The 15,045-nt window shown below is 41.5% G+C and overlaps 1 protein-coding gene across 18 annotated transcripts in view; it reads left to right on the top strand.

The window, feature by feature from the left end:
- Positions 1 to 1,179: 1,179 nt before the first annotated feature.
- Positions 1,180 to 15,045, top strand: part of rims2a (regulating synaptic membrane exocytosis 2a) — a 702,781-nt gene continuing 688,915 nt past the window's right edge. For all 18 annotated transcript variants that reach the window (XM_078216669.1, XM_078216668.1, XM_078216667.1 and 15 more), the window contains exon 1: positions 1,180 to 1,514. In XM_078216669.1, the coding sequence (XP_078072795.1) occupies positions 1,183 to 1,514 (332 nt within the window). In that variant the 5' untranslated portion in view covers positions 1,180 to 1,182. The remainder of the gene's footprint in view (positions 1,515 to 15,045) is intronic.

Below are 15,045 nucleotides of genomic sequence, written 5' to 3'. Positions count from 1 at the left end.
CGCGACTGGCGTCTTCTGGCCTGCTGCGCTGTTCGAGTAGCACAGCGGGCTGGGAGAATCCCGGCCTTTGTCTTGAAGGTAGGACAGAATTTTTAAAACGTTTTACTCCAATGAGAGTTCATACCATGCAGATGTATTACAAGTAGAACCCACCATAGGCTGGCATGAGGTCTGACCTGCCACAAACAGGTCGATGACTTCACCTCTGTGTCTCTACCTGCTGTCAGGAGATCAAAATCTTGGCACTCGCCTAATTCAGTCACCCTTAACATCACGCTTCCTGCTCCTGCAGGCTCCACAATATCCACCCCCATTGTTTCAGGGAAATTTGTTACAGAAACTGGATGTTGAAAATCATTATTCCGAACAAGGTGCCATAGCCTTCTTTTACCTTGGCTGTAGGATCATTAACCAGTTTCCTTAAATGGGGCAGGTGCCCCCTCAGCTTTTCTGTCTTTTCAGACTGTTCAGTTTGGAAGCACATTTGGCTTGTGACCAAATAAATGATTTTTTTTGGACTTCATATTGGCACGGAATAAAACATTCATGGCAAAAACGCAGAAGTGTGAACATGTTTTTTTTACCCTTATGATAGTCTCTGTATTATCTGCTGACGATGTTTTTGACAGATAGAAAGAAGGCATGGTAGGTGGCTTGGTAACTGGATAGCATAACATTAGATTTACATGGGCAGCACTTGGACATAAATCCCAGCCTTAGCTGACAGCCCAACTTGTCTATGAGTGAGTTTTCCAGGGCTTGACTGGGTTCCTCCCTATTGGCTGATTAAGATGGAGCAGCATGGATAGTGCTCTACAATATTCTAAACTATTCTAGACTAGTCCCATTAACTGAAGGAGGAGCTATAACAATGGGAACATTATAAAGGGAGCAGAAATTTTTAAAAATCTTATTACTGTAGTTTAAATCTAAAACAAATGTAATTTTGGTGTATTTACATTGCTTACATTTGGTTTTTGCATTTAAAGTTATGTGTGGATATAATCTTCATGTTCTAGATTTTGCTTTCTTTAACACCAGGTTTAATTTTTAAATTATGTAACATTTGCAGAATTTTTAAGTATTTGGATTGCTTTTCTTTAATCAAAAGATTTAAAATCTCATTCTAAAAGTGACTTTAATTACTGCACTAAGAATAACCTACTTTTCTTGTCTCAGGTGATGTGGGTATGTAACTTGTGCCGAAAACAACAGGAAATCCTCACTAAATCAGGGGCCTGGTTCTACAGCAGTGGCCCGAACACACCGCAGGAGGCTGACCCAACTGAGGCCACAGAGGGAGCGCCCCACAGAAACGAAGAAGCACCACAGGAAAAGAAAGCAAAACTACAGGAGCATTCCCAATTCCAAGGTCCTTTACCCTCAGGGGACATTTCTACACCAGCGTCAGACAAAAACAGACCTCAAGGGCTCACGCGACAAGATTCAATCAAAAATGGTTCAGGGGTGAAGCAGCATTCAATGCAGACTGCCAGTGAGATATCCACAGAGAGGTATGCTATTTACATTAAAATGAACAGTAACTTACATCTATGAGGTGCTCTGGAGCATATTTTGTGTCGTTTCCCACTGGTCATTGCATCATTGAGCAAAATGTTGCATTTTGCTACCACTCTCACCACAAGAGATAATTTGACTTATTTCAAAGTAGCAACTTAGTCTGTATTCAGAGAGGTTATTTTCTGTCTGTAGGTTGTGTAGTGTAGCCAAAAGATGAACTTAGAACTAAAGTGACTGGTGTATCAGGCTTTTTTTTACATTTGATCCCTTGCCATTACAGTGTGATTATTTTCACAGTGAGCTCTTGTACGAAAACAGCCAAAAATGTACTTGGAGATATCCTTGTCGCATTTTTTGTGTAATATCTCTAGTGGAAAATCAGGATTCACAAACATGCCTCTTGGTGTGGAAAAAAGTCTCCCTCTGAAAAGACCCCAATGATGTGTTTTGAATGTCACTGCTGGTGTGGGTTAGAAGCTTAAATATGCGCTCGTGATAATCATTTACACCAACATCTAAGCGAACGTAGCTGCACTGCTTGTTAGTGAAGGCTGATGCAGTGAGAAATCTTCTAAACAGAAATATACTGCACCAGTATGAGGACTACAATTATATAGCTGCAACATTTACAAAAAAAAATCACAGCTAGAAATCTAATTTCAGTTCCATCCCCCAGAGAAGCAGTAAATGGTCATTGTGGGTTTAATACTTTTTTGTTTCATGTTTGAAAGTAAGCCAAACAATAATTCTATAATCCAGGAGGCAGCACGAGGAAAATTAATCAAATTAGATGTTTTGACCTGCTGTTTCCCTTTTACCTGAATGTGTTACTTTTATGAAAAAACATGAAGGCACCATTTATTAATCAGCGTGTGAAGTTTAAGAGACTTGACTCTCAATAGGTGTAACATGATAAATGGCATCCTCCACATCTTTTACTTGGAGTTACTTGTCTTATTTAAGTCTGGATTATCTGTTCCTAGTCACTTTTCTAGATGAAACACTATGAAAAGAAAAGATCAAACCTGGTTGCTATGCACAAACCATATCTTCTGCTGGCTGGTTCTAGTGGAGAAGCCTGAGATGTGCTATATAATCCTCCTCACAATGCCATATCAATGAAAATGTACAGAGAAAATGTGGCTTGGACCTCCTCCACTTTCCCAGCTATAACTGAACAAGCGAAAACATAGTTGATATCCCAGAACACTGAGAGGGGATGTATTGAGCCAGGTAGTTCTCGGTCTGTTTGATCTGGCAGCAAGTAATCGAAGTAATATGGTCTGAATCTTCCACTTTCCCAGAGAACTCTCAGTCATTCCCCTTGAAGAAGGCCCCTTGAATATGTGTATCCTGGACTCTCCACATCTTTCCATGAGATAATAGTGGGTAGAGAAGAGTAATCTTCGTTTTGAAAAAGAAGACAATTACATTTTTATATGGCCTTTCACAGCCACAGGATGTCCTGAAGCATGTTACAGCCAATGACATACTTCTGAAGTGTAGTCCCTCTCATACAGGAAGCATAGCAGCTATTTTGCATACTTCCAGAAACAGCAATGACAAGATAATCTGTTTTGGCAATTTGTTTTTATTGAGGGATAAATATTGGCCAAGGCACTGGGAGAAAACTGGGGGAAAAACTCATCTGCCCTTCTTCCATACTGCCATGGAATATTTTATATCCACCTGCGAGTGCAGGCCGGGTCTCCTTTGAAAGATACCTCTGACACTGCAGCGGTCTCTCAGTACTGCACTTGAGTGCCAGTTTGATTTTTGTGTTGCACTCCGGGAGTGAAACTTGAATTCCTGACCTCCTAAATCAAGAGGTGAAAGGGCTGCCAACTGAGTCACAGCTGATATACTTGGAGCAGCTTTGGTTTCTTTTTCTTCTTCTGTGGAACCATGGAAATTAGATATTAATGCATGAAAATATGTCAGAATTCCAGTTGCACATGACCTAGTTGCAATCAAAATGGTGTTTGGTTCTTGGCCTTTTTAAGAATGGTCATTGCAATGCGTGCGATAGTTTGATTGTTTCAGTGTGATGAGGTGTTATGCAAATGCAAGCCTTTTGTTGTTCCTCTCAAGCAGTCAAGCAGCAGTACTTCAACAGTTGGACAAAATAATTGCAATAGTAATTGTAACCATAAGATAATTGTTCATTATAGTTCCTTTTTATTTTGACTTGTGTTTAAATGAAAGCTTCTGTTGTGTCCAGAAAATAAATGGCAATTTCAGTGGTTTTTGTTGTGAAGTAACAAACTGCTCCTTTTTCAGCTTTCCCTTTTTACGTTAGGCCTGTGCCAAATGAGAGTGGCACTTGTGCCAGGTTATGGTCAATCCTGTCCGCAAACTGGTTTATTGGTGGTGTTTGATAGCAGTGTTGTACTGATACTGTACTGCTGTGAGGCTATCACAAGCATAAATCCAAATCTCCAGTGTTTAGTGCCACCATGCTGTCAATTTTGTAGCATACTAAAAGAAACACTTGAGATGTTGGCTGAACAGTGTATATTTGCGGTATACCTATGATTTCATCAACAAATACATTCATTATGGAACAGTGGCTGAGCAGGGATGAATTATAGATGTGTGTGTGGCCCCGAACCGTTTGCCATGAGTGCACTGAATAGGCCAAAACCCTCATGAGACCTCAGCATATTTGAAATTTAATGCTTCACCTCTTTTTTGAATATGACATGTAAGGAACTTTTTCTCCTTGCCTTGTTGTGAAAAATGAGTCGCGGTGGACTGACAGTCAGGTGAACAGAACATCATGAAATCATGAATGTAGAACAATAGACGCTGGTGGAAAAATACAGAACGATCTGAAGAAAGATCTGTGTGTGTATGTGTGTGTGTCTCTCTGTGTAGGGGTGGGGTGCTTGTGTGTGGGGGGGATGGGTGTGTGTGTGGGAGGTGCATGTGTAGTGGGGGGGGGGCGGGGGCTGTGTGTGTGTTAAATGTGGCTTTTAAGGAAATAGAATAAGCGCCTGCATCCTTTTGCTGTTATTTTCACTAAGTAATTATTTTAAGCACAGTTACTGTAAAAATGCTACTATGATAGGTTTACAACAGGCAACGCCCTCCCTTACATACATGCATCTACAAATGCACTCATATTTATTTGATTATTTTATCAGATGTCTGTTCTTTTTCTTCCCCACAACCAAAGGGTTAAAGTATTTTTCTCCTCCCTGTGTCTGATTACTTTTGAGGCCTGATTGTTGGGAGCCAGATGTGCTTGAATTCCTGATGAAAGCATCTAGCCTGTGTTTGTTTAATAAGCATTCAGATATTAGAAATCTGTGACTGCTCGACACTGCAGCTGGGAATGGGGAACCCTCACTGCTGCAAAGCATTATTGCTACAGTCAGTAATGGTGTTTAAAGTGCTTAGCTTCTCTGGCTGAATTAGCGGATGGCGTTTGAACAATTAACTATTGACTGGTGTTCATCAAATCGTAGTTTTTACACAGGTCAGGACGACTCAGGCATTTGATTGGCATTTTGGCATTTGATGATACATATGAGATAGACGGCTTTACTGTATATGGGGGTAAGAGATGAAAATGCAGTTTGAAGCACTGCGTCAGTTCTGCAGCTCTGTTTTAACCAGTTTAAATAGTGTTTTCTCAAACCAACATGACATTCTTCTTCAAAATGAGCTCTTTGAACAAGCTCTAAGCAGCATTGGGTGAGTAAATCACTTCTCGTATAATTGCAGAAGACAGCACAGTCTGTTTGGAAATTCCCCATGCCTAGAAATTAAAACCCTTATTTGATATATGTAAACTGCATTGGTATAAATTGAAAAGTTGGAATATTGTTCACACATATTGAAGAAAGTAATCTTAAAGGAAGAGAGATTTTACTCCAAGGGCACCTTAGGAATTGAAAATCGTAAGTTTTAAAAATCTGTATTGAGCTTATTAGGGATTCTCTAAAAATCTGTATTTATTTATCATTAAAATGTTTAATCTTGACTGCAGGATGATTTTTGAGTTGTATCTACTTTTTAACCTCAGAATTAATATTGTTCTCAATGATAGTGTGCAGTATCAAGGTTAGTGGGTTGAAAGAGAAAATTGTGCACAACTTTTTTATAAAGTATTAATTTCACTGTATGCAAACTGTGACATTTTACTATTGTAGTGCAGAAAATGTGGCAAGTTCTCTTAAAGGATGGTCCTGAAATGTAACATTAATTTCAATCGCTCAAGCAGAGTGTTAAGGACATGGGTTTCTTAGTAATAATTTTAATTGTAATGTTATGTACTTTGTTATACATTTCTATTTTAGGAATTTTTACCAGAAATGGATCTTTAAGGGAATCAGTACCATTTAAAAAATAACACAAGTAAATGGGGGAAAAAAAATGACTCAAGAAAATCTGCAGTATCCACAAATTCCTCAGCATAATTGTGCTGGATTGCTGGTACTGTTGCTTTTAGAAAGTGCACAGGGACTTGAGCAGGTGCAGTTGATTGCTTTGGCAACAATTTTTTCCCCTCCTCCTCCTTGCTGCAGGGCGACTTCTGGTAGCAATGAATCTTGTAAATCTTGTAATCCACTTTAATGGTCAGAATATCCAGGTAGAAACATAGAGTATTATTGGAAGATTCTAGCTGTCTAAATGACACATATTGTAACCTCTTGGAGAAATTACTGTCAACAGCTGAAGCTAAGTACATGATTAGTGTAGTGGGCAGTGGCCCTTCTTCTGTGTACTGTACTCAGTGGATAGTGTGTGGATGTTCAGGGTTTTCTGCACGATTAGCAGGCTACCAACTATTGAGGAAACCGAGACTTCTGACTGCAGGTACTTTGTAAATTTCGAATTAGTCACTTCAAGAACTGATCACTTAGCAGGTGTTGGGTTGCATACGTTATGTAAATTCTGCCATAGTATCAGGTAAAAGACTATACAGAGTGAACTTGCAGCCAGACATGAGGGAAACCATCGCAGATAGAAGGTAAGAATGTTCCATTTTTATAGTTTCTGTAAATGATTTGCTGGTTGGACTTGTGAATTAAAGTTGTAGTATTTTCCTTCTTTTGTAATCTTTTTAATATTTCATACAATTATAAAAATTAAGTTGCATTAATTTGTTTATACTACTCGTGAACATCCTATGGAAAGCGCATTACAATGAAGCATGTATAAACCTGGAAAGTTGCTGGATTATACACTTTTATCAGAAAACCAGACATTAGAGGTTGCTGCATATTAAGGAATATTATAGTGATGGGTTGGATGTTAACTATTTAATGTCATTTTTTCATATTTTCTGTTGGAAATAATTTTAATTCTGATGTTTTTGGGTGTAAATATATATATATATATATATATATATATATATATACATACTCTGGTCAGCTTATTAATGAAACTGAGAAGACTGGGTAATGTGGAAGAGTGAAAAAAAACTTGATAAAGGATATCTTTTTTTATTTGAAGACTGCAGGGTTGAAGGCTGTTTCTTTCCAGTTCAGAGTTGATGTAAGAAATTTGGATAGAGATATGCCAACTCTGCCATACGCTTCCTACCTTATCAGTGCCTGGATAGAGGCACCTCTAAATTGCAGCAAATTATGAATGTAGTTGCATCTGTGACAAAGTGAGATCGAAGCCGTGAAAAGCTTTTACATGATTAAGGAAGTGAAACTTGTCAGTAGCCAGCGATTAATATGCGAGACGCAATGGCACTTTCATTTTTTTTCCTTGAAAATCCAGAAGATTATTTTATTTTGATAGGCACTATGTTATCTCAAGTGTGCATAAACAAATACTTTAACTCAAGCAGGAAAGACTGGCTTAGGCATGGTTTGTGAGCCACTGACTAAATTCAACATGTCAGCAGCTGCCCTCCACTGTTAGTGGTGATCATCGAGGGCAAGACAAGTAGCAGTTTGTCTGGAGTTCAACCTCGCGTTAGACTTCCATGAAATGATCACATATTTGCCATATGAAATTTGCATATTAATTGCAGTTGACGTTTGGTTAGGTGGCGCTTGCTTCAGAAGAAAAAGCAAATTAAGTGTAATATAGTTTGTAATGCCTGCATGACGTTTTGAATTTATTCCGATTTTCTTCTGCCATTCCCCATTTTTGTAAGTTGTATTGTTTAATTGCTTGTATTCCACATGCAATTCCTCATTTGAGCGGGCAAATAGTTCTGCACCTAGTCCCAGCCAGTAATCAGCTGCCAGGAGATGCACAGTGAGGGGTTTTGTCGATTCATCAAAATAATTTCCTTTGCTTTATCTTGTGAGAAAGCACCTCGACTCTGCTTGATCCTTTAGGCCCATGATCAGCATCAATTTAGTTACAACCTGAGCCCATGGGCAAGCACAGAGACCCACTGTTGTGTCCCATGAATTTCATTCCTCAGCCAGGATGTTTAGACGGTGCAGGCCATGCACTCCAATGGAACTGCTGTGCCATTTTCTTCTGCTGAGACGGTGCAGTCCACTGACATTTAGCGGCTATCACAAGCTTGAAACGTGGGGTTTTCCAAGTAGAAAAACCTAAACTCAAGACAGGTCAAGTTTGGATTTGCTCAAGCACAAGGGTTTCCATATTACATCTCTCAAATTTAGACTCATTTCGCAGTCAGTATCCAAGCATTCTGATGAAGTTGCATGATTGTTTAGAGTCAGTACCTCAGGTTTGAGGCCAACTACAGCAAGAAAAAGGCACCGACTCACAGCAAAGCCTGAAAACAATGCCAAAACAACAAATGATCTTCACAATAAAGGTAGTTGAATTAGCTTATGAAGATAAAATGAAACATAAATCGCCCTATAATGCATAATTGCTTATTTTTACATTATGAAGACAATACTCCAAAACAAAACAACTTGGTAGAGTTTGGTTAGAAATCTCTGAGAAAATCTCATTTGATTGAAAATGTTTGCACATTTTAAGTTACTCTTTAAAAAATGTAGACCTCAATCTCTGAGGAATGTTCCATGAAAGAGCTTAAAACAACTTAGAGCTGCACAATAAAGTTCGTTTCGAAATTCAAATGAAGAAGTGCAGAAGAATTTACATTTTGAGGATAGAATTATTCAAAGGTCTAGCTCTCAGATGTCCCCTCAGTTGCAGAGAGCTACATGCTTGGAGAGAAACAGGAGACAGATATTCTTTCATCAGCACTAAATAAGTCATCAGGGCTTGAGGACAGAGTGCAGACTTAGCACAGCTATCAGGAAAACATACACCAATCTAAACGGATTGAACCTCCTTTCATTCTCCCAGTTATCAAGAAAAACATATGCTACTGTTGGACTTTAAGGATTCCCCCAGTCTTTTGAGATACATAGTATTTTGCTTCATTAATTCTCATATTCTACACTCCTCCATGTTACTTATTTGACTCTCTTCTGTTTGTGACATGCATGTAAATTCACTGGCACATCCTGGTGAGATGTATCTGTCAAGATCCCCTGTTGTTAATGCTGATGAAGTTTCCAGGGTCAGGTGATGTTTCCTGACTTGCTTCCAGGACAGATGCCATTGCCATTAAGGGCAGATGTGGCTGAACTGCCCCAGCCTGTTGGCCTGTCTGAATGGAGAGCTGCTGGCCAAATTCAATTTTTGAAGAGATTTCCTTCTACCCCAAGCAGTAAGAAATGCCTGGTAAGACGTGATATATCTTGTCCTGCTGAAGAGTTAGGATGATGTTCTGTGCCTCTATCCCCGCTGTGTTCCATATATGACGGTGGCCATGTTTGGGGTGGATGTTGACTTCAACTTTCAAAGACCATCGTGGATATTTCAGCGTAAGACTGAACTCTGAAGTATCCAACTCCTGTGCCAATTTTAGGATTCTGCTGGTCTCCACTAAAAGACTGCAAATTTTCTTCTAAGCCACAAGCTACACAAAGAGCCAAATACATCCTTATGCTTCAAATGTTTACATCTATTTATGTCACCTACAACTCACTTGAAGGTTGCTGTGTTGCATAAATTGTTGTTTTTATTTCCTCAGTACTTGTATTGCTATGAATATCCCTGAGGTAAATTAAAATAGTCATTTAACAGTTGTAAACATAACAAGAACTGCTCAAATGCACACATTTTGTAAAACCAACTTGTAAACAATATCTTGAGGTCTCATACATTCAATTATGGCAATGACACATAACTTTTAACCCTTCTAATACTGAAAAACCTCATCGGTTTTCAAACTATTTATCATTTTTTAAGATGCAGCTAACATTATGTTCAGAATCAGAACAGCACAGTTTGGACCTCCAGTTCATCATTTAATTGGAACCCATATGTCGTGGAGGGTTATAAAGATGGAGGAAGTTAGAGACAGGAAAAGGTAAGACCCTGAAGCGATGTGAAAACAAAGGTGAGAATTTTAAAATTGAGGTGTTACCAGATATACTGCAAGTGTAGGTCGCCAAGCACAAAGGTGTTGAGTGATTGGAATTTGGAATGACTTAGCAAACATGCAGCAGAATGTTAGATGAGCTGACGTTTACGAGAATGGAAGGCCAGCCAACACCCATTGAAAATGTCACGTCTAGAAATGTAAAAATGAGGGTTTCAGCAGCACAGAGGCTGAGGTGGGGACAGTGATAGCAGATGTTATGGATGTGAAAGTCGTCATTCTTGTCTATTGAACCAATGTTGGTCCAATGCTCACCTCTGGATTGAATAAGACACCAAGGTTCTGAACAGTCTCAGACAGTGGCCAGGAATAAGGGACAAGGTTTGTGGTGGCAACCAAAGACAATGGATGAAATTTAATCCAGGTGATGTGGGTTGCACTGGTGGACCTGGAACTGTGGTCCTGCAGCAGCTGACCAATTAAAGAAAATGACACATGGGGCCCAACCAATTGCCTGTCACTTCAATAATGGTATCCGACGTCCCTGCAGACGCCTGTTCCTTCACTGCCCATGTGCCGAACAATCTCCTGGGTTTCATTTTATCCCTTACATTGGCTACTGCCCCTGGATTACAGTGCCAATGTATATCCCTCAGGCTGTTTCATCAGACCCTCCGCCTCCGATCTGTGTTCCTTAGACTGTAACTTTGCAAACTTCTTCTGTCTACCTGTTAGTTGCAAAATGGCTACTCTTTCACCTTGAGGATGGGATTGGGGATCTGATAGGCCGTGATTCCCGCTCGCTACTCGTATTATTCCAAAAGGCGTATTTGATGGTGTTCAGCAGATGCAGATGTCTCTTATTGCCTGCTTAACTATCTTAATTGGCTTCCCAGTGCATTGACACGGATCTGTTGCCTTGTTGCGTTCCTGCCTGCCGATTAATTTTTCTGTCAGTTTCCACTGTGGGGATTCTGACCAGGATGTAAAGCACATGGGTGGTGGCGAATTCACCCTTGAAAGCTCACAAATAGCCTGTGAGAAATCAAAGACAGAAACAAAAAGTTCAAACTATTGAAAGGAGGGTCACCCCTATCGAAATATTATGATCACTCCAGTCCAGAGCTCTGAAATCCGGAAACACTGTTTTCATCACTTCGTACCACAGTTCTTAGGTTTGACCCTTGTTGCAGAACATGTCTGTCAAAGAAGTCCTCGTGGTCTTCTGTATGTTAACAGCAAGTCTTTATTTGCGACTTGTAACTGTATACAACCATACAATGCAGGGTACAGGCAAGAAGCTATCTTCATATCTTGAACTTAACATGCTTCCTCTCAACATCGCACTGACCCTCGGTCTGGGTCCTGTATCTTCTCACATCCTTGTGTGGGTGGTACTGTACTGAGTTCAATATTAGCTCTTTAAGTACCAGACCCTTTCCTCTCCCCACAACCCCCCCCACCCCCCCCCCCCCCCAACCAAGTCTTTATTCCATGGATATAGGGCAGACTTTTACCAAAAAAATTATTAGTGCCAAACGAGTGAGAAAACGGGAGAGTTTCAGACTCGTTTTTTGGGTGAGTTTGAAAATGCAATCGTACAGCATTTAGCGCAAGAAAAGTGTCAGGATGTGATTCTTGCCAGCAGGGAGGGCAGGGTGGGAGCGGAGCCTCAGTTCACTGGAGAAGCCGGCTGCTATGCTCTCAGTGCGCCATTGCACAGGTGTCCAGATTTCACACCCCTCTGGAACTCCCTGCTTGCCTCCCCCACTGTCATCACTTGACCCTATTCTGGCTCTCCCCTACTCTGACTCCGCCGTCTTGGCACTGTCCTGACACAGTTATGATACCCAGTGCGCAGTGCCAGGATGTCCATTGGGCACAGCAAGAGTTCCAGCCAGGCACTGCCAGGCTGGCATTGCCCCATGGACACTGGCCGGCCCTGCCCCGAGCATCAATGGCATCCAGCTCCCCCGGCGAGGCCATCACATCTGGTCCCCGTTGGTGGTCTCACCATGGTGAACCTTAGCCAGTGAGATGGTTAAGGCAAGTGAGCATCCGACACTCATTAATAACATGCTCTTTCTGGGCACCAAGCTAATATTGCCGGCTGATATTGCCGGACTTTCTGGGACCTTGGATGATAATGGACAAACCTGCTCTGCTTATAGAGAAGTTACAAGTGAAATCCGAGTCTGAATGTTCTTTAGTTTCTAAGCACTCAGTATAATGCTGCTCTAACTGGCTAACGCTAGTGGGAGTCTTTACATTTTGTGCCATCTGGAGGAGATCCAGGGCTACACAGGCATCCCTGCTCAGGAGAGAGAAAGTCTGATTATGGATGGTGTACATCAGTTCAAGGGTTTGTTTGTTGCCATACCTTAGCAGGGTCATATCAACGACTTGAAGTCAGACTCCTGCCACCCTGTAGAGTGGAGGGTCCATTGTTCGAAGCTTTTGAGCCATGATTCCCCGTTGTACAGGACTGTCACTCTAGAACTTGAATTTAATTTAAAATTTGTTCAATGGTCATTTGCCACGATATCGGTATTCCAAAATGATGAACCATACTCTGTGATCTCACCCATAAAGCATGGCTGTATGTCTTCTTGGTTTTCAGTCTCAACTTCGTGGATTACCTTTAGGCAGTCTGTGTGGTGCATGGGATTTTAACTCACACAGTTTACCTACTCCATGTCTGTTGGAGTGGAAGCATTGGGCTGTCCTCGCGGAGCACTGATCTCTCCTGCGAGGATATTTTGTACCACAACACTGGCAAGGTTGTTCTGCTGGGTTGTTCAGGAATTGCCTTCTCTGACTTGGATTGCCCCTACCTCTTTGTGACCCCATTCTTTCCTGCCGCGCCCCCCCCCCCCCCCAAACCGATAAGATGGATTGAGGGTTAGGTTCTGTCCCATAATGTGTTTTCTCCACTTAAGATTGTCCTCTGTTGTTCTTGTAGGTCAAATTAACTCTATTGCCTTGTGTAGGGTAAGATCATATTTAGCTTTTCGGAAGTCAGAGAGCAAATTGTTTACAACACCCATCTTAGATAAGCTCAGACTTTAAATCTCAATTTTCACACCCCTCTGCCATCCTGTAGAGATCATTTATAAAATAATCGACAGGTTCCCCAGGCACTTGGATTCTATTATTGAATTTAGCTCTTTCCAATATTTTGTAGAAATAAACGTCAAAGGATTTTAAAACCTCAAATTTGGCAGATGAATCAATATCTTGTCACCCAATTATGTCATCAGCAATTAGCCCAATTATATAGAGAAGTGTATTTACTTGTTCTGTTTCTGATTTTTAAAATTTCAATCAGAAGTAATGCTGCGTATGAAAATTATTTTCCTCTAGAGACTTCAATTTTGTGACTGATTTAAACTTTGGGTGAGTTATAGCGGAGTTGGAAGTGTGGATTGTGATCCATTTTGAAGATCTTAAAAATAGGGGGCAGAGGGGATACTTCACTACTTCACTCCTGTTTTCAGGGGTTAGGATCAGGAGATGGAAAATCCTGCATGAGTCCCGAAACGCATTTTACATTGGCGGGATTTCCCGCTGCAATTGTCCCCGCACCCTGCCAATTATGGAGCAGGTATCCCGACATTGACCATTGGGATCCTCATTTGAATATATTTAAATATAATTATCAGGCCTTCTGCCACCTTTTCAGGAAGATAGTTCCAAAGGCTCATGACCTTCTGAGAGAAGAAATTTTAGGTGAAAATTAGCGGGTCTGTTCGCAATGGGCGCAAATTCCATATTGGCTGCTAAATCTCGGGAGAGGACCATAACGGGATTTGCGTCAGTTTGATCTTAGTTTGAGATCGGTCCCGCCTCCTGCTGGTGCCATAATTAGGCTAATGCCCAGAAAGGACATGAATCTGATTTGCATGAATTTACATAGAAATCATAGAAACCCTACAGTACAGAAAGAGGCCATTCGGCCCATCGAGTCTGCACCGACCACAATCCCACCCAGGCCCTACCCCGATATCCGTACATATTTTACCCACTAATCCCTCTAACCTATGCATCTCAGGACACTAAGGGCAATTTTTAGCATGGCCAATCAACCTAACCCGCACATCTTTGGACTGTGGGAGGAAACCGGACCATCCGGAGGAAACCCACGCAAACACGAGGAGAATGTGCAAACTCCACACAGACAGTGACCCAAGCCGGGAATCGAACCCAGGTCCCTGGAGCTGTGAAGCAGCAGTGCTAACCACTGTGCTACCGTGCCGCCCATCAATTTAAATATTATTAAATGGCTTTAGCCGTGGCATCCAGCCCCATTGGACGCTTCCCCCGAGCAACGTGACATCACGCCGGTGCGAATCACTATTGGCTTTCGAAAATGAAAACCAGTCATGGTGACCACGCTATGGGTGCGGAGGCCTGGAAGCCCTGGGCGGTTAAGGGCCAAGTCTAGGCTTGGCCCCCTGGTACCCTAGCAAAGTGCAAATGATGTAAAAGTGAAAATGGTGACGTAAATCACAAAAAAATGCCCTAAAGAATAAAGAATGTTAAAACAAAACAAGATTACGTGGGGTGACTTAAAGCGAACAACATACGGATATAGAAACAAGGAGCAGGAGTAGGCCATTCAGCCCCTCGAGCCTGCTCCCCCATTTAACAAAATCATGGCTAACCTGATACTACCCTCACGCAGTGCCAGAGGGCACTGACATGGGCACTTCCATGGAGGGTTTCCCCTTATGTGTGATGTGGTAGGGAGAGGGGTGCATGCTGATGCCAGTGCAGGGCATGTGGGTGGGTTTGGGTGGGTGTCACTCCAAAGCTTGTGGAGGGGCGGGAGGGTGGTGGGAGGGAGCTTATTGTTTTCGCAGATTGGAGTGCCTATTAAAGATGGCGCCCTGATCTCTGTAGAGCCGGTAAGGCTGGCACCATCAGGCCCTGCCTGCCAGACTTGACTGCGCATACACCCACCCAATTTGTTTTTGTGGTTTTGGTGAGAAAAATGCCGATTTTTAGTCTGAACCTAACAATTTGTCACTTTTTTTGGAAATTGTTTTTTTTTTTGCCTCATCTCTGTTTTCAATTGCAACCCCTTATTTTTGACCATTAGTCCTAGATTCTCCCACAAGAGAAAACATTCTCTACACTTCCACCCTGCCAAGGATCTTTTATGTTTCACTCAA

This window comes from Mustelus asterias, chromosome 7 (genome assembly GCF_964213995.1).
Source record: "Mustelus asterias chromosome 7, sMusAst1.hap1.1, whole genome shotgun sequence".
Taxonomy (NCBI): Eukaryota; Metazoa; Chordata; class Chondrichthyes; order Carcharhiniformes; family Triakidae; genus Mustelus; species Mustelus asterias.
Note: the sequence above shows the minus strand (reverse complement) of the source record. Positions and strands in the feature narration are given on the sequence as shown.